Source organism: Cervus canadensis, chromosome 22 (assembly GCF_019320065.1).
Source record: "Cervus canadensis isolate Bull #8, Minnesota chromosome 22, ASM1932006v1, whole genome shotgun sequence".
Taxonomy (NCBI): Eukaryota; Metazoa; Chordata; class Mammalia; order Artiodactyla; family Cervidae; genus Cervus; species Cervus canadensis.
Window position 1 is genome coordinate 8,050,941 of NC_057407.1, and position 16,877 is coordinate 8,067,817.

Genomic DNA, 16,877 nt, shown 5'->3' on the forward strand with positions numbered 1-16,877 from the left:
AGGGGGCTGCAGTGCTTGAGGTCTCACAGGCACTGGCAGGCCTTTGATGCACACCTGTCCCCTTCCTGGTGGCGGTAGAGGAGCGAATGGAGAGGAATGCAGTGGCTGCCTTTCTGCTGATGCTGCGGAACTTCCTGCAGGGCCACACCGTGAATCAGGAGGGCCTGGTGCACTGCCAGGGGCCCGCCATCATCGGGGCCCTCCTGCGCAAGGTGAGGCCTGCTGGGGCAGGCGGGGAGGGGACTCCCTCCTCTGACCAAGAGGGTGCTGGTTGGAGGGACCAAGCAGGGGTGCCTGATGCCATCAGTCAGGGAGGGCTTCCTGGGAGAGGTGGCATTTGAAAGGCGGGGCAGCGTTGGGCCGAGAGGGTCTGGAGAAGCACAGGCTGGAGTAGGACGCCCGCACAGGAGGCTGGGAGCTTGTACTTCCGAGGGCAGGGAGCCACCAGAGGGCTTGGAGCAGGCAGGATGTTTGTGTGCGTCTGCCTGTGCAGGGCAGGGTGGAACCTGGGAGGCCTGACAGCGGGTGGACAGGGCTGACGTCTCACCCCAGCTCCTCCCCCACCCAGGTCCCCAGCTGGGCCATGGACATGAATGTGCTCATGTCCGCCCAGCTGCTGATGGAGCAGGTGGCAGCCGAGGGCAGTGGGCCCCTCCTCTACCTGCTCTACCAGCATCTGCTCTTCAACTTTCACCTCTGGACCCTCAGCGACTTCGCTGTGCGCCTGGGTAGGTGTGCCGACTTGGGTGAGGGGATGCCGCCAGCCAGGGTGGCGGTGGACGCTCTCAGAGGTTATAGCCCTGGAGCTGGTCTGAGGGGACGATGACCCTCCCCTGGTCGGGGTGGGGGTGGGGGGGTCTGGCAGTGGCATGGCCCTGTCCTGGAGGATGGAAGGGACCCAGCTCAGCCTGGTGGCCTGAGCCCTCTACTGATGCCCGCTCAGGCCACATCCAGTACGTGTCTAGCATAGTCCGTGAGCACAGACAGAAGCTGCGGAAAAAGTATGGGGTCCAGTTCATCCTTGATGTCCTGCGTGTCCACTACAGGTGAGGCTGGCGGGGGCAGATGGGCTGGGTGCTGATGCTGCAGCCTCCGGACTTGGGGGCAGGTCTGTTCAGCTCCCCAGCTCACCTGCCGGTCTTCCATGTTCTCCCCTCCCTTGCATGCCCTGGTGGTTCCCCTGGCCCTGGTGACGTCACTGCTGGGACCTGCCCAGTCCGCAGCGCGAGCGCCCTCTAGCCGCCGACGACCTGCGCACAGTGCAGACGTCACTCCTGGGCCTGGCGCGGGAGTTTCTAGTGCGGAGCTCTACTGCTGATGACCTGCAGGTGGTGCTAAACTTTCTGGTGGCTGCAGGTGATGATGGCCAGGTAGGCTGGAGGTTGGCAGAGGTGAAGCCTGAGTGAGGGGTGGAGCGTGGACCATGTTGCGGGGCTGGAGCGCTCAGCGTGAGCCTTTGTGTCCCCAGGTGGTGGGTGCGCTCGACCTGCTGCTGGCTCTGCTGCAGGGCTCCCCAGCACAGGAGTCTCTGGCTGTCTTCCTGCTGGAGCCAGGAAACCTTGAGGTGCTGTTGGCACTGCTGGTGAGGCCAAGGCCCATGCCCTTGCTGCCTGACCGAGTCTGCAAGGTACACCCAGCTGCCCCCCAACCCTACATCCTCATTCACTGGGGCCGCTGCCTGAGTCCAGGGAGGGGCAGAAGGCCTTGGGCTGGTGGGTGGAGCTGTCTTTGCAGGCCTCTCTTGTAGCCCCCCACCCCTGTGTGGTGGCTTACCCTCCTACAGTAACTCCTTCCCCTTGATGACGACCCCCACACAGATCCTGCGCAGACTGCAACAGAATGAGCGCTTACCTGAGCGTAGTCGCCAGCGGCTCCGGCTGCGAGAGTGTGGTATCCAGGGTCTCGTTGCCTGCCTGCCTGAGGGTGCCGTTTCCCCCCAGCTCTGCCAGGGCCTCTACAAGCTGTTCCTGGGGGCAGGTACAATCTGGGTGGGGCCAAGAGGCAGGCCAGGTAGAGGGATGACACAGATTCAGGGCAGGTGGGAATCGGGAAGGTGTTGGTCCAAGGGCTGAGGCTGAGCCAGCAGTGGGGCACAGTCCCCCTCTGGGGTCAGTCCCTCAGGTCTTTTCTGGCCATCTTCCCAGATTGCCTGAACCTCTCTGATCTGTTGGCTGTGGTGCAGCTGTCCCTCCAGGCCGACCTCAGCGTCCGCCTGGACATTTGTCGTCAGGTGAGTGGAAAGTGAAAGCTTTGTTGGGGGTTGTGGGGTGGCTTCCACCCTGAGGGCTTTGCCTGCCTGGGATGAGGGGTCTCTGCAGGCCTCCGGTGCAAAGGCCCCTGGAGGAGGGGCTGGGGCAGGCTGTCGAGTGAGTCCCTTACTTCCTGTGCCCTGGCCCGGCAGCTCTTCCACCTCATCTACGGACAGCCAGACATAGTGCGGCTGCTGGCCCGCCAGGCCGGTTGGCAGGATGTGCTGACCCGGCTGTTTGTCCTGGAGGCTGTCACAGCCGGCAGTGCCCTGCCCTTCACCCCTGAGCCACCCACCTCCCCGGAGCCAGCCTTACACAAGCCACCCACCGAGTCGCCTGAGCCTTCAGACGTCTTCCTGCCCCCAGAGGCCCCTGACCCTGACGCCTTTTATCACGCCCTCTCCCCGTTCGCCACCCCCTTTGAGCTGGGCCTGGAGCGGGCCAGTGTGAGCTCAGGGAATACTGCCGGTGGTGGCAGCGGCAGTGGGACTGTCACTCCAGCCAGCCAGCCTGGCACACCGTCCCCGCTCGACGGACCCCGGCCCTTCCCTATGGCCCAGGGCCGCCACAGCTCCAGTCTCTCCAACGTGCTGGAGGACGGCAGCCTGCCAGAGCCCACCATCAGTGGGGATGACACCTCCAATACCAGCAACCCTCAGGTGAGGCAGGCCCTGAGGTGGGGCTCCTTGGGGACCCAGGGCAGCCAGTGGAGCTTTTCCAGAGGTGTGGTACTGTTTGACATCAGGGCTGTGACGGCCAGTCAGGTCCAGCGCTGCCCCCTCATAACTTCCCTCTGCAGTGTGTCCTGAGGGGTGGCGGGTATTCCAGAACAGGGCAAGTTGTGTTGAGACAGTTGGGGGCACTCGCCAGACTTTGGAAGGCCGTTGAGAGCCTGTGGGACATGGGCTTTTCAGGGCCGATGAGCAGCATTGCTTTAAGAGGCCTGCCTTGTGCTTCTGGATCTGGGGAGGGCCCTCTGCTTATTCAGTGGCATTCTTCCGGAGGGTTCCAGGATAGTCCTTGAGGCCTGTGAGGTAACCATGTGAACTGCCTCATCTCCTCTTAGGAGTCCTGGAACCCCAGGATCCTCCCCGGAACTCAGGCGGTGGTGGAGTCCCACACTGTTTGTCTAGGCACTCAGCAGCACACTGGCTGGGCCGTTGGCCAAAGGCTCGGCCTCCTGCTGTCCCTATTAATTGGTGGGCAGAGGTGCTGAACAGGGATGGTGGTGGGGCAGTGATTCCCTCCCTCCCCAGCCCGCACTCCACACGCCCCCTGTGTCTGCAGCAAACCTGTGAGGAGGAGCTCTGTAACCTGCTCACCAACGTGCTGTTCTCGGTGACGTGGCGGGGTGTGGAGGGCAGTGACGAGGCCGCCTGGCGGGACCGTGGCCAGGTCTTCTCCGTGCTCACCCAGCTGGGGGCCTCAGCCACGCTGGTGCGCCCACCAGACTGCATCAAGCGCAGGTGAGGGAGAGGGGCCGCGGGGAAGCCTGGGGGCCTGGAAGGCGGTCAGGTAGACCCCAGAGTCCCCATCTCCTTCCAGCCTCCTGGAGATGATGCTGGAGTCAGCCCTGACTGACATCAAAGAGGCCCCCCCTGGGGTCCTGGCCAGTCTCACCCAGCAGGCACTTTGGCTGCTGCGTCTGCTGCAGGACTTCCTATGCGCCGAGGGCCATGGTAACCAGGAGCTGTGGAGTGAGAAGGTATGGCAGCTCAGGGCAGAAGCACTGTGTTCACATGCCCTGAGGGTGCCTGGTCTGCAAAGTGGATTAGTACACATGTGCAGTCATGGGGAACTCAGATCTGGTATCTGTGAGCAGGTCTATCTGTATGTGCAAACGCTCTCTGGCCCCCAGCCCAAACCTTACCTCCCTCTCTCCTCATGGGCTTCTGGCCTCATCTGGTGACGGCCACCTGGAATATATGGTGTGTGGCAGCTCTTCGAAGGAGTGTGTAGCCTGCTGGATCGCCTGGGAGCCTGGCCACACCTGGCCAATGGCACGGCAGACCTCCGAGAGATGGCGCAGATCGGCCTGCGCCTGGTGCTCGGCTACATCCTGCTGGAGGACCCGCAGGTGAGCGAAGGGTGGCTGTGGGGGGAGGGTGTGCAGCGGGTCTAGGGAGCTCGGGGAGCAGCTGGTGACACCCCCGCCCGTACGTCTGCAGCTGCATGCCCAAGCCTACGTGAAGCTGCACGCGCTGCTGCAGACCACAGTGCCCATGCGCCGAGAGGAGGCTTCCTACGTGCTCTCCAAGCTGGAGGCGGCGCTGGCGCGGGCGCTGAACACCTCCCCCTCAGAGACCCCCACCGAGAACGGGGAGCCCCCAGCCTCCTCCGCTGCTGCAGAGCGCTGCTCGTGGTTGGTGCCGCTGGTGCGCACGCTGCTGGACCGCGCCTACGGCCCGCTGGGGCTGCAGTGGGGGCTGCCTTCCCTGCCGCCCACCAACGGGAGCCCCACCTTCTTTGAGGACTTCCAGGCCTTCTGTGCCACCCCCGAATGGCGTCACTTCATTGACAAGCAGGTGCCTGGGGCCAGGGGCATGGGCAAAGAAGTGGGGGCTGGGGGCTCACATCTAGCACAGTCTTCTCCCTCTGTCCGGTTCTCCAGGTGCAGCCCACCATGTCGCAATTCGAAATGGACACCTACGCTAAGAGCCACGACCTCATGTCGGGCTTCTGGAACGCCTGCTACGACATGCTTATGAGCAGTGGGCAGCGGCGCCAGCGGGAGCGGGCACACAGCCGTCGGGCCTTCCAGGTGTGTGACCTGCCCTGAGGGCAGGGAGCAGCTCCACACGTGGGCCCTCTGTGGGCCCAGAGGACAGCTGCTGGGACAGAGAGGAGAGGAGCCGGAAGCGCCCAGCGGGCCTCACCTGTTCCTCCGCCCCCACCCCGCAGGAGCTGGTGCTGGACCCTGCGCAGAGGCGGGCGCGCTTCGAGGGGCTGCGATACGCGGCGGCGCTGAAGCAGCAGGCGGCGCAGCACTCCACCGCCCTGCTGCACTGGGGGGCGCTGTGGCGCCAGCTCGCCAGCCCCTGTGGGGCCTGGGCCCTGAGGTGGGCGGGGCTCAGGGCGGAGTCTGGTGGGCTGGCTGGGGATTGGGAGGGAGGGGCCAGGAGAGTGTCTTTGAGGAGAAAACTGGGAGGAAAGCAGAGGGGTCTGTAACCCTCTGCCTCCAACTCATGACCTTAAGTGGGGTCATATCTGTAGGGATCCGCCCACCCCCCACTGGAAGCTCTCTAGTGCTGAGACCTACTCGCGCATGCGTCTGAAGCTGGTGCCCAACCATCACTTCAACCCTCACCTGGAAGCCAGTGCCCTACGCGACAACCTGGGTGAGAGGGTGTGCCGAGCTGAGTCCACCCAACCTCATGGCCCTATCTTGTCTTTGGCTGAGCACCCTTGGGCCCATTGCAGGAGAGGCCCCCCTGACACCCACGGAGGAGGCCTCACTGCCTCTCGCTGTGACCAAAGAGGCCAAAGTCAGCAGCCTACCCGAGGAGCTGCAGGAAGACCAGCTGGGCGAGGACGAGCTGGCTGCACTGGAGACCCCGTGAGTGGGGCTGGGAAAGAGCTGCCCAGGGCAAGGGGGCCAGTCCAGTGTGTGCTTGCCAGAGGCAGAGGGATTGACTCCTCGGTCTACTTGCCCTCCTGCTGTGGGGCTAACCACCCCAAAGGGATGGTCCAGAATCAGGTGGGAGGGTTAGGCAGATTTGTAAGAGGGTGGAGAGTTGCTGTTTGATGGCCAGGCACCCCAGAGCAGGACTGAGAAACCAGACCAGGATGTGGACCCATGGGAGTGGGCAGATGCTGAGTGAGGGGAAGCTGGCGACAGGGGTTGGTGTCCTGGCAGGAACTTCAGAGGCCCAGGTTTCAGGGTACAGACTGGGGCCAGTCTGGACCATCGGCAGCTCCTCCCTCTCCTATGGGATCATGAGCAGTGTGCCTCCTGACTTAGTGGTACTTTGAGAGTGTGGTCCTTGGGTTGGTCGGGAATGGGGGTCCCAGAGCCTCATGCCAAAAGTGGGTGCTGGCCCCCAGGTTGGAGGCCGCAGAGCTGGATGAGCAGCGTGAGAATCTGGTGCTGTCAGCTGAGTGCCAACTGGTCACCGTGGTGGCTGTGGTCCCAGGGCTGCTGGAGGTCACCACCCAGCACGTGTATTTCTACGATGGCAGCACCGAGCGGGTCGAAACTGAGGAGGGTGTGTTCTGCTGGAGCAGGGTGGAGGGCCGGCAGGGAGGGGGCTGGGGGCTGGTGGGGCTGGGGCGGGTGGCTCCAGCACCCGCTTTCCACCCCCACAGGCATTGGCCATGACTTCCGGCGCCCCCTGGCCCAGCTGCGCGAGGTCCACCTGCGGCGTTTCAACCTGCGCCGCTCAGCTCTCGAGCTCTTCTTCATTGATCAGGCCAACTACTTCCTCAACTTCCCGTGCAAGACGGGTGGGGCCGCAGCCTCATCCCCTTCCCAGGCCCCCAGGCCGCAGCCCTCCCTCATCCCACCCCACACCCAGGTGCGGAACCAGGTGTACTCCTGGCTCCTTCGTCTGCGACCCCCTACCCAAGGCTACCTGAGTAGCCGCTCCCCCCAGGAGATGCTGCGCGCCTCAGGCCTTACGCAGGTGAGAGCCCTGGAGGGTGGGGGTCTGGTGAGGTCAGGGCCCCGCCACTGGGGAGAGTGCTGGCAGCCCGCCGGCTCACCTCATATCCTTGCTACCCAGAAATGGGTGCAGCGAGAGATCTCCAACTTCGAGTACTTGATGCAGCTCAACACCATCGCGGGGCGGACGTACAACGACTTGTCTCAGTACCCTGTGGTGAGGGCCTGCTCCCCCTCCACCCACCCTCTGCTCCGCCAGCGCTGGTCCACCCAAGTGTGGGTACTGACTGTGGGCCAAGCCCTGAGCTCAGTCCTGGGCAGGTGCTACCTGAGGCTTGGCCTCTGTTCCCAGATCAGTTCCCCATGCCCTGTTTCCCCCACGCACACCCAGCCCCACTCCCTTCCCCTCTTGGCCTCTGTTCTTGAAGGTTCTTGAGATCCTGTCCCAGACAGTCCCTCTTGCTCCCCTGAAGCCCCTCCCCATGGTGTGCCCCCACCTGTGGGCTCCGCCCATCTTCCTGAGAGTGAGGGTGAGGGCAGGGCAGGCTGGCCAGGTAGGCCATCAGGACCCTCATGCAGCTCCTGCCCGGGTGGGCGGCCAGTTCCCTTGGGTCCTACAGGACTACGTGTCCCCAACCTTGGACCTCAGCAACCCAGCTGTCTTCCGGGACCTGTCCAAGCCCATCGGTGTGGTGAACCCCAAGCACGCCCAGCTTGTGAAGGAGAAGTGAGTGCGTGAGTGAGGCTGGGCTCGGGGTTGGGGTGGACCGGGGAGGGCTTCTGCTGATTCCCCCCCGACCGTGGCTCTAGGTATGAGAGCTTCGAGGACCCCGCGGGCACCATCGACAAGTTCCACTACGGCACCCACTACTCCAATGCGGCGGGCGTGATGCACTACCTCATCCGCGTGGAGCCCTTCACCTCCCTGCATGTCCAGTTGCAGAGTGGCCGGTACGCAGGGGCAGGCAGACGGTGTGGGGTGGTGGGCAGGGTGGATGAGGGAAGGGTGGGTCTTCCAGGCATCCTAGACAGGCTGGCTCCCTGCTTGCCCAGGGCTACACCTTTTCCTTCCCTGTCTCCCTTCTCGCCGCCTCACTTTGGCCCGTGCCCCTCCCCAGCTTCGACTGCTCGGACCGGCAGTTCCACTCAGTGGCAGCAGCCTGGCAAGCCCGCCTGGAGAGCCCCGCCGACGTGAAGGAGCTCATCCCAGAGTTCTTCTACTTCCCCGATTTCCTGGAGAACCAGAACGGTAGGCGCTGGGTGGGGGCGGGAAGCGTGGAGATGGAGGGTGGCCGGGGAGCCGGTGAAGAAGGCTCAGCGAGACAGCTGACCCAGCCTTCCGTGCCAGGCTTTGACCTGGGCTGCCTCCAGCTGACCAACGAGAAGGTCGGTGACGTGGTGCTGCCCCCGTGGGCCAGCTCTCCTGAGGACTTCATCCAGCAGCACCGCCGGGCGCTGGTGAGATGTGCGCACACATCCTGGCGGGTGGCCAAGGGGAGGGCCGAGGCGGAGGGTCCATTGTTCCCGGACTGACAGCCGCCTCCCTGCCCCCAGGAATCAGAGTATGTATCTGCCCACCTGCACGAGTGGATCGACCTCATCTTTGGCTACAAGCAGCGGGGGCCAGCTGCGGAGGAGGCCCTCAATGTCTTCTATTACTGCACCTATGAGGGTGAGCAGTGCCCTGGACACCGGTGGGGGTCGGGGTGCAGAGGAGGGGGCGTGCAGGGGGCGCAGAAGGAGTCCTGACTGCCCGCCCCTGCCACCCCCCACCTGCCAATGCTCAGGGGCTGTGGACCTGGACCAGGTGGCAGATGAGCGGGAGCGGAAGGCGCTGGAGGGCATCATCAGCAACTTCGGGCAGACGCCCTGTCAGCTGCTGAAGGTAAAGCCGGCTGGGAAGACTGTGGTCAGGGAGGCCCTGACCGCGGTGCTGAACGGTTCCTTGCCCACAGGAGCCCCATCCGGCTCGGCTTTCCGTTGAGGAAGCAGCCCAGCGCCTTGCACGTCTGGACACTAACTCACCTAGCATCTTCCAGCACCTGGACCAGCTGAAGGCCTTCTTTGCAGAGGTGAGAGGAGGCAGGGTCTCAGCTTCCTACCCGGTGAAGTTCATTTAATTCCATGGTCCTTGCCAGCCTCTTGGAAATGGAAAACCTAAATCAAAGTCCCTGATATTAAGACATCTTAGAAATAAGAGGTAAACATCACTGAGGGTGGGGTGCTGTCTTCAGGAGGGAGGGTCAGGCCAGGTTGACTCACCTGATGATCCTTAGGGAGAGCAGAAGGAGGGCATCCTGCCTCAAGACTCTCCTCGCCTTCCTGCCTGCATCCCAGAAGGCCCCCAGCTCTAAGGTGTTCAGGCTCTCCTCTCCTCATGCTAGCAGGCCCGGAGATGTGGAGTCGTGGGGTGGGATGACCAAGGTTGAAACCAAGCTTGAAGGGTCTTCCTTGTCCATCTGGTTTCTCACTCTTCCTGAGATGCCCTGAAGGCCCCCTGGCCTCTGCGTGTTTCTCAGAGTGACCTCTGCCTCTGTAATGCGACAACCTGTGGGGGGAGGGCCAAGAAGGTAGCATGCCGGGGGCTCTAGCCGGCTACTCGGGTAGCTAGTCCCGCCCTGCCCCTGCAGGTCATCAGCGATGGCGTGCCGCTGGTGCTGGCCCTGGTCCCCCACCGGCAGTCTCACTCTTTCATCACGCAGGGCTCCGCAGACCTGTTGGTAAGTGCCCCAGGCCGGGCCCCACCTCAGCTCCACCCCCGACTCAGCCCCAGCCCACTTCTGTCCTCTCTCGCCCAGGTGACCGTGAGTGCCAGTGGGCTGCTGGGGACTCACAGCTGGCTGCCCTATGACCGAAACATAAGCAACTACTTCAGCTTCAGCAAAGACCCCACCATGGGCAACCCCAAGTAGGACAGAGGGTTGTGGGCCAGGGTGGGCTCTAAATGCTCTGGCCAAGGTCTCTGAAGGAGAGGGTCTCCTGTGTAGCCTGGCCTCACCTGTGGTCCTCCTCACTGGGTCAGGATGCAGCGACTGCTGAGCGGCCCCTGGGTTCCAGGCGGTGGTGTGAGCGGGCAGGCCCTGGCAGTGGCCCCTGACGGAAAGCTGCTGTTCAGTGGCGGCCACTGGGATGGCAGCCTGCGAGTGACTGCGCTGCCCCGGGGCAGGCTGCTCAGCCAGCTCCGCTGCCACCTCGGTACGCGCCGCCTGGGGGCCCGGGGTGTGCGGGGGGGCACAGGGCTCCGGGCGGGCCAGGGAGGGATAACTGTTCTGTTTCCCCTCTTCCCCCCTCCCCTCCCTCTTCCCCGTCCCGTCTCCTCCCTCTCCTCCTCTCCCCCATGCAGATGTAGTAACCTGCCTTGCGCTGGACACCTGTGGCATCTACCTCATCTCAGGCTCCCGAGACACCACATGCATGGTGTGGCGGCTCATGCAGCAGGTGTGCTGGGTGGCAGCCCCGTGGGGCCCCCTTGGTCCAGATCTGCGGCCCATCTGCCCCTCAGCAGGCCTGCAGTCCTACCCTGCTCTCTTCCCCTTCCTACTGCTACCGTGAGCAAGTCTGGGACTCCAGCTGTCTGACTTTGAACCAGACCTTCACTTTTCTGAGCTTTTAGCCTCCTCACTCTGGGGCCAAGGTGGTGGGGTGCCCCAGTCCTGAGCCAGCCCTGGTGTTCCCCACAGAGTGGTCTCTCGGTGGGGCTGGCATCAAAGCCCGTGCAGGTCCTATATGGGCATGAGGCTGCTGTGAGCTGTGTGGCCATCAGCACTGAACTTGACATGGCAGTGTCCGGATCTGAGGTGTGTGTCTGCCTGTGCCCAGGGGAGGCTGTTTGCTGGGCCCTGCCCCTGGAGCTCAGACGCCTGTGCCCAGCACCCTAAGCCGCCTTCCTGCAGGATGGAACTGTGATCATCCACACCGTACGCCGTGGCCAGTTTGTGGCCACAGTCAGCCCTCCAGGAAGCACGTTGCCTGGACCTGTGTCCCACCTGGTGCTGGGGTCTGAGGGCCAGATTGTGGTGCAGAGCTCAGCACGGGAGCGTCTGGGGGCTCAGGTATGGGAAAGGGGCACCCAGCCAAGATGGGGGGCTGGGATTCTGTCCTTGCTAACACTTCCTGCTTCCTGCAGGTCACCTACTCCTTGCACCTGTACTCAGTGAATGGGAGGTTGCGGGCTTCACTGCCCCTGGTGGAGCAGCCCACAGCCCTCGCGGTGACAGAGGACTTTGTTCTGCTGGGCACAGCCCAGTGTGCCCTGCACATCCTCCACTTGAACAAGTGAGCCTCCCTATTTATGGGTTTGTGATCCCTCAGTTCAGTTCAGTTCAGTCGCTCAGTCGTGTCTGACTCTGCAACCCCATGGACTGCAGCATGCCAGGCCTCCCTGTCCATCACCAACTCCTGGAGCTTACTCAGACTCATGTCCATCGAGTGGGTGATGCCATCCAATCATCTCATCCTCTGTCGTCCCCTTCTCCCCCAGCCTTCAATCTTTCCCAGCATCAGGGTCTTTTCCAATGAGTCAGTTCCTCACATCAGGTGGCCAAAGTATTGGAGCTTCAGCTTCAGCATCAATCCTTCCAAGGAATAGTCAGAACTGATTTCCCTTAGGATGGACTGGTTGGATCTCCTTGAAGTCCAAGAGACTCTGAAGAGTCTTTTCCATCACCACAGTTCAAAAGCATCGATTCTTCAGTGCTCAGCTTTCCCTGTAGTCCAACTCTCACATCTATACATGACTACTGGAAAATCCATAGCTTTGGTTGCCAAACTGATGTCTTTGCTTTTTAATATGCTGTGATCCCTCAGGTGGTGGTTTTTGGCAGAGGGACACTAGGAGGTGCCCCGTGGACCCTCACCCTTTTACATGCCTGTGGACACATTCTTCAAGGCCTGTCTCTGTCCTCCCATCCCCCACTGGGGAGATCTTGCCCTGGGCCTCCCTTAGGCACACACTTGTGCAAGACCCCTTTATTTGTCAGAATTTTCCTCCAGCCGTCCTTCAAATGAGGACTGGGAGGTGGATGGGAGAATGAAGAGACAACTATGTGCTGGATGCAAAACTCCTTGCAGTTGTGAGTTTGTACATATCACCTCCTTCCCTCCCTCCAGACTGCTGCCAGCCGCTCCTCCCCTGCCCATGAAGGTGCCAATCCGCAGCGTGGCTGTGACCAAGGAGCGCAGCCACGTGCTTGTGGGGCTGGAAGACGGCAAGCTCATCGTGGTGGGCGCAGGGCAGCCCTCAGAGGTAAGGATGTGGGCAGGGCGGGCCTTGCACAGGGTGGAACGCTGATCCTGGCTGACCCATCCCTGCTCCCACTAGGTGCGCAGCAGCCAGTTTGCGCGGAAGTTGTGGCGGTCCTCCTCCCGGCGCATCTCCCAGGTGTCCTCTGGGGAGACAGAGTACAACCCTGGAGAGGCGCGCTGACAGCCCGCCCCGCCCCGCCCCCAGCGGGCTTCGCTTCAGTAGACCCCGCCCCGGAGCCCGCGGGGAACACCAGGCCCACACCCAGGCGGGGGTGGGCGGGGCCCCACCTCTGCCCAGCTCAGGGATTGGCGGGCGATGTCACTCCAGGAAATCTTGCCCCTCGCCGGCAGAGGGGCCGCCCGGAGTCCCAGCACTGGCCCCAGCGGCCGCACAGCACTTTTTGCACAGTCTGGGGTGGGGAGCCCAGGCTCCCGATCCCCGGTCCCGGCGGAGCACAGGGGCCGGGCTGTGGCCTTAATCCTAAGGGCGGCCCCCCGCTCTCGCATCTCAGCAATAAACATGGACTAGTTTTGTAGCTGTTCTGCCTCCGAGCATGTGTGCGCGCGTCTCCACCGGCCCTGGCCACTGCCCTGGGCTGGCGTCCCCTGGTCCATGAGCACCCACGCTGCACCATTCCCCAGCCCCCCCACTACTCCACCCCTGTCCCTAGGGGCCCCTGCCACTGTTTCTCTGGCAGCTTCATACCCAGTCCCACTTAAGGCTCACCTCCACGCATGTGCGCGTTCCTGGGCCGGGCGGGGCCAGACCGTGGGCGGCCCCGCCCCCATCATCGCCCCGCCCCCTCGGTGTCCAGTCCTCTGCCGCCCGCTTTCGTCTCCGCCGGGTGAAAACCTGGCCTCTCCAGGGACTCCACTGAGTGTTCCCTGCTGGCTTAAGGCCGGGAGGCCCCATCCTGCAGGCAGAGCCGATCCTGGGACCGACGGAGGGTCAGCCACCACAGGTCAGGAGTGGGTTGGGGACACAGCGTCGGGTCTTCCTGGAAGGAGGGAGCCGTGGCTGCCTCTCTGTACCTCCCCCATTCTGGACCCAAAATCCTGCGCGGTTGCGGTGCCAGCATCTGGGTTGGGATGCCTGTGGGAAGTCAGGGTAGTGTGGGCGTTTAGGATGTTGCTGTGTGCGCATGTGTGCATATTTGTGGGCCTCCAGATGGGTGTGTGTGGAGGAGGGGTTGGTAGAGGCTCCAGTCTCGCAGCAGCTCGAGGTGGATTGGGCACAAGGCCTGGCTGTCTCTGCAAGCTAGCGTTAGTCACAGGCTCACCCGCCAACCCCGATCCAGGCAGGGTTCCTTATGTGGTAAGTGACACAACTGTACATACACATCCTTCATGTTGCAAAGGTGGCCACAGGCTCCATGCCAGACCCACTTGTCTAGTGTGCAGTTTTGCTGTCCACATCCGCCTCTGGCCTTATGGAGGGAAGTGAGTTTGGAGTGCCGGGGTTGGGCCAGATGTGGATGTTGGGGAGTTACGGGACTTTCCCTCAGGTCTCATCTCCATCCCTTTTCCAGGCAAACTCCCCTTCTCTGCCCAGTCCAGGGTCTCTTCCCCAGGCCTCAGGAGGGAGGTCCCAGCAGGATCAGCCCTGTAAGGGTAGGAGGGTCCTGGGACTGCGTGTTCTTCAGAATTCCAGCCTGCAGGCCCTTTCCAAATTCCCAGATAAGAAAGGGCCCAGGTACCTCTGGGCCCACATGCCCTCTGCTTTTGCTGAAACCAAGGAAGCCTCCCATCCTGCCCCTGACCAGGAGGTGAGGGCTGGACACTGACCCTGGAGGCAGAAGTGGGAGTTAGTCACCCCCGGAACTGTGCTCTTCTGAGAACTCTGGGGAGCTCCCATCAGCCAGTGAGTCTCCGCCTGGCTCTGGCTTATGGGGGACGGGAGTCCCCCTGGTCTTCCTGTGCTGTCTCTGGACTCAGATGTGGGGTTTGCCAAGGTCTTTGAGACAACTGCACTCTGGTCTCCTCCAGCTTTGGCCAGCTGGGACCAGCAGTATCAGCTCCACCCCATTTGACACCAGAGGAAACTGGTCCAGATTGGTGAGTGGGAAGGTGGGGAGGTACGCAGCCCTGGAATGAATCAGGATGACATGAGCCAGCAGAGGGGGCAGACTAACCCAAGGGACTCCTGACTTGCAGCCTGAGGAATTCCCCCCTTGTTCCTACACACAGCCCCTGCTAGACTCAGAGAAGAGGTCTCCCAGCTCCTTTTTCTGTGCGCAGCTCACATCACTCCAAAAACCTTTTCTAAGAAGTGCAGCCACTGGGAGCACTGCTAGCTGGTAGAACCATGCTGCAGAACTCCAGCCACAGGGAAGCCGTGGTCCATGTGGGTAAGTACTTTTCGATCCAGGTTTTGGGCACTGGGTAGGATGGGAGGTATCCATGGGCCCCTGGTCTTGCAGACCACATTCAAGTCGTCACAGCTCTGGAGCCTCTTGTGCCCTGCCTGCACTGGATTGTAGGGACAACTGACTTGCTGGCAGAAGTGAGCAGCAGCATTTACTTGCCTTCCAGCTCAGTTTTTTATTTATTTTTGGCTATGCTGGGTCTTTGTTGCCCTGAGGGCTTTTCTCTAGTTGTGGCGAGCAGGGGCTACTCTTCGTTGTGTGTGCGCTTCTGATTGAAATGGTTTCTCTTGTGGAGCACGAACTCTAGACACAGGCTCAATGGTGGTGCACAATGGGCTTAGTTGCTCCGAAGCACAGGGGGTCTTCCCGGATCAGGGCTCAAACTCATGCCTCCTGCATCGGCAGGCTGATTGTTTATCACTGAGCCACCAAGGAAGCCCCTGGTTGTTTTATTTTGTAAAAATTTGCAAGGTCTCCTGTGCACAGAGGCTTCCATAGGGACTAGCATGAATCACTGTGCTTGCACAGACCAGCCTCGGTGGGGGTGAGAGGCTACAGTTTAGTGCCATTGTAGACAGAGGAGGTGCACCAGGAGCCAGAAAAGGGAGAGACTGGGAGAGATCAAGGATGACTTGGAGAAGGTACATCCAGGGCTAGGTGTCCAAGCGTGGCGAGCCAAGGGGAGGCTGTGGGAGGTGATGGTAGGGAATGAGCCAGTCAGCTTTTGATGTCATGGTATGAGCTTTTGTCGCCCCATAGTAGGGGGCTACGATTTCCAGCCTTTCTAGCAGCAAAATTGACTCCTGCTGCTGTCAATCAAGCAAAATTGATTCCTTGCCACTGACCCTGTCTGTCTTTTTCTCCACAGATAAGACCTGGAGGGAGCAGGACAGGGAAGGGGTATGGGCAGTGGCAGGAGGAGCCCTTGCCCCCAGTACCTCCTCCCCATTCTCCCCTGAGCCTCCAGGGGCCTCGGGCAGCATCATCCCTGTCTACTGTGCCCTCCTGGCCACCGTGGTCCTTGGTCTGATCGCCTACGTGGTCTTCAAGTGGTAGGTGGTCTGGGCACTGTCCTGGGGTACCCCCCTCCCCGCCAGCTCGCCATCTCAGTGAAGGCTGGAGCAGGCTGGCAGGTTCCCCCTGCTCCCCACAGCTGGCGCTCACATAAACAAAGGCAGCAGCTGGCCAAAGCTCGGACCGCAGAGCTGGGGGCCCTCAGCAGGGACCACCTGCATGGGGACAGCAGTGTCTTCCGGGACTCTCCAGCCAGCCTGGAGCCCTGTGCCCCCAGCCAAGGTGAGCCCCTTCCCTTCCCTGTTGTCCTTGAGACCTGCCCAGCCCTGTTGTTCCACCGAGTCTGCCTCACCCTCACGTGCCCCTCACGTCTCCCACCCCAGGGCCACCTCCTGAACCTGGCTGCCGGCTTTACCTCCACCTTCCTCGGCAGCAGCAGGAGGAAGTGGAACGGCTCCTGGAGGTGTCGGGTGAACTGGATGACGGCTGGCGGGGTCTGGCGGGCCGTCTGGGCTACCAGGCTGAGGCAGTGGAGACCATGGCCCGGAGCCCGGGGCCCGCCTCTGCCCTGCTGAGGGACTGGGCTGTCCAGGAAGGCAGTGGCGCCACCCTCAGAGCGCTAGCAGACGCCCTCGCTGCCCTGGGTCGTGACGATGTGGTCCGGGCCCTGGGCCCCCCGGCCGAGGGCTGCTCCGTGGTGTGAGTCGTGGCTCCGCAGCCCGGCCTCTCAGGGAACCTGCTCTGGTGCTCCCCACTACCCCCACCTCATGCACCTTGCCCTTCTCGAGCTTCCTGGCATTGGTGACCTCGGCTTGTTCTGTTTCGGGGGGACACACAAGTCCCCTCCCCTCCCCCTGCCTTCCTCCAGGACAGGGGTCAGGACATGGCGGGTGGGGGGAGACAGTCAGACAGGGAGCAGCAGTCCTGCCCCCTGACCCCCACTCTACCTCCCCATGCTTAGTCTCAACTGCTTTTTCTACTTTTGTACCCCACATTAAAGGCAACTCTGGACTGTTGTTCTGGGTCTGTCTGGCTCCGTGGGCCTGTGAGACAGTTGGGTAACTAATGTGGCAGAGGCCCAAGAAAAGGCTGGGGGGGGTCCCTAAGGTGAAAGGCACCCCTGAGTTGGCAGGCAGTGTGCACCCGCAGAAGATGGGTGAGTTCTGCGGGCAGAGTCGAGTTCACATCCTGCGTCTGCCATTCCCCAGCTGAAGTGTGTTAGGAAGAACTTTCCTTTTTGAACTTAAGCTTCCTTAGCTGGAGAACAATAGACTAGCACGTTCAGAAGCCTCCCACCTGCTAGGACTCTCAGGACTTAGGTTTGAGACCATTTTCCTCATCTGTGCTGTGACTAGCCTCAAGGGGAGGCTGGAAGCCTGCCCCACTCCTGGGCAGGCAGTAAGA

General features: G+C 62.1%; 2 protein-coding genes across 11 annotated transcripts in view; both read left to right on the forward strand.

Annotated features, from left to right (window-relative positions):
- Positions 1-12,632, forward strand: part of NBEAL2 (neurobeachin like 2) — a 30,448-nt gene extending 17,816 nt beyond the window's left edge. For 7 of the 8 annotated variants that reach the window (XM_043442985.1, XM_043442988.1, XM_043442987.1 and 4 more), the window contains 35 exons: positions 79-212; positions 569-728; positions 944-1,046; positions 1,217-1,370; positions 1,469-1,627; positions 1,818-1,977; positions 2,145-2,230; positions 2,402-2,908; positions 3,537-3,715; positions 3,795-3,954; positions 4,189-4,326; positions 4,418-4,774; positions 4,861-5,010; positions 5,151-5,308; positions 5,463-5,587; positions 5,670-5,805; positions 6,294-6,454; positions 6,555-6,871; positions 6,971-7,066; positions 7,452-7,576; positions 7,660-7,800; positions 7,968-8,098; positions 8,198-8,307; positions 8,404-8,521; positions 8,637-8,734; positions 8,805-8,921; positions 9,480-9,569; positions 9,648-9,757; positions 9,872-10,044; positions 10,193-10,287; positions 10,530-10,646; positions 10,743-10,901; positions 10,976-11,124; positions 11,959-12,094; positions 12,170-12,632. In XM_043442985.1, coding sequence (XP_043298920.1) covers positions 79-212; positions 569-728; positions 944-1,046; positions 1,217-1,370; positions 1,469-1,627; positions 1,818-1,977; positions 2,145-2,230; positions 2,402-2,908; positions 3,537-3,715; positions 3,795-3,954; positions 4,189-4,326; positions 4,418-4,774; positions 4,861-5,010; positions 5,151-5,308; positions 5,463-5,587; positions 5,670-5,805; positions 6,294-6,454; positions 6,555-6,871; positions 6,971-7,066; positions 7,452-7,576; positions 7,660-7,800; positions 7,968-8,098; positions 8,198-8,307; positions 8,404-8,521; positions 8,637-8,734; positions 8,805-8,921; positions 9,480-9,569; positions 9,648-9,757; positions 9,872-10,044; positions 10,193-10,287; positions 10,530-10,646; positions 10,743-10,901; positions 10,976-11,124; positions 11,959-12,094; positions 12,170-12,274 — 5,414 coding nt within the window. In that variant the 3' untranslated portion in view covers positions 12,275-12,632. Of the gene's footprint in view, positions 1-78; positions 213-568; positions 729-943; positions 1,047-1,216; positions 1,371-1,468; positions 1,628-1,817; positions 1,978-2,144; positions 2,231-2,401; positions 2,909-3,536; positions 3,716-3,794; positions 3,955-4,188; positions 4,327-4,417; positions 4,775-4,860; positions 5,011-5,150; positions 5,309-5,462; positions 5,588-5,669; positions 5,806-6,293; positions 6,455-6,554; positions 6,872-6,970; positions 7,067-7,451; positions 7,577-7,659; positions 7,801-7,967; positions 8,099-8,197; positions 8,315-8,403; positions 8,522-8,636; positions 8,735-8,804; positions 8,922-9,479; positions 9,570-9,647; positions 9,758-9,871; positions 10,045-10,192; positions 10,288-10,529; positions 10,647-10,742; positions 10,902-10,975; positions 11,125-11,958; positions 12,095-12,169 lie in introns of those variants that run through there. The other variant, XM_043442991.1, reaches the window with a different exon arrangement.
- Positions 12,633-12,900: 268 nt separating this feature from the next.
- LOC122424805 (death domain-containing membrane protein NRADD-like) lies at positions 12,901-16,489 on the forward strand. 3 transcript variants are annotated; one of them, XM_043443011.1, is made up of 6 exons: positions 12,909-13,055; positions 14,080-14,148; positions 14,281-14,441; positions 15,328-15,511; positions 15,613-15,755; positions 15,857-16,489. In XM_043443011.1, exons 3-6 carry the CDS (start codon positions 14,399-14,401, stop codon positions 16,174-16,176), a joined length of 690 nt encoding a protein of 229 aa, XP_043298946.1. In that variant the 5' UTR covers positions 12,909-13,055; positions 14,080-14,148; positions 14,281-14,398; the 3' UTR covers positions 16,177-16,489. The 3 variants fall into 3 exon arrangements, with proteins under 3 accessions (XP_043298945.1, XP_043298947.1, XP_043298946.1); XM_043443010.1 differs by lacking the exon at positions 14,080-14,148 and having other exon boundaries at positions 12,901-13,055; XM_043443012.1 differs by lacking the exon at positions 14,080-14,148 and having other exon boundaries at positions 12,908-13,055; positions 14,332-14,441.
- Positions 16,490-16,877: the final 388 nt, after the last annotated feature.

Coding starts and splice junctions, on each gene's coding strand:
- LOC122424805 (XM_043443010.1), top strand. CDS start 14,399: ATGCTGCAGAACTCCAGCCACAGGGAAGCCGTGGTCCATGTGG. Junction 15,512..15,612: donor GCCTACGTGGTCTTCAAGTG/GTAGGTGGTCTG, acceptor TGCTCCCCACAG/CTGGCGCTCACATAAACAAA. Junction 15,756..15,856: donor GCCCTGTGCCCCCAGCCAAG/GTGAGCCCCTTC, acceptor CTCCCACCCCAG/GGCCACCTCCTGAACCTGGC.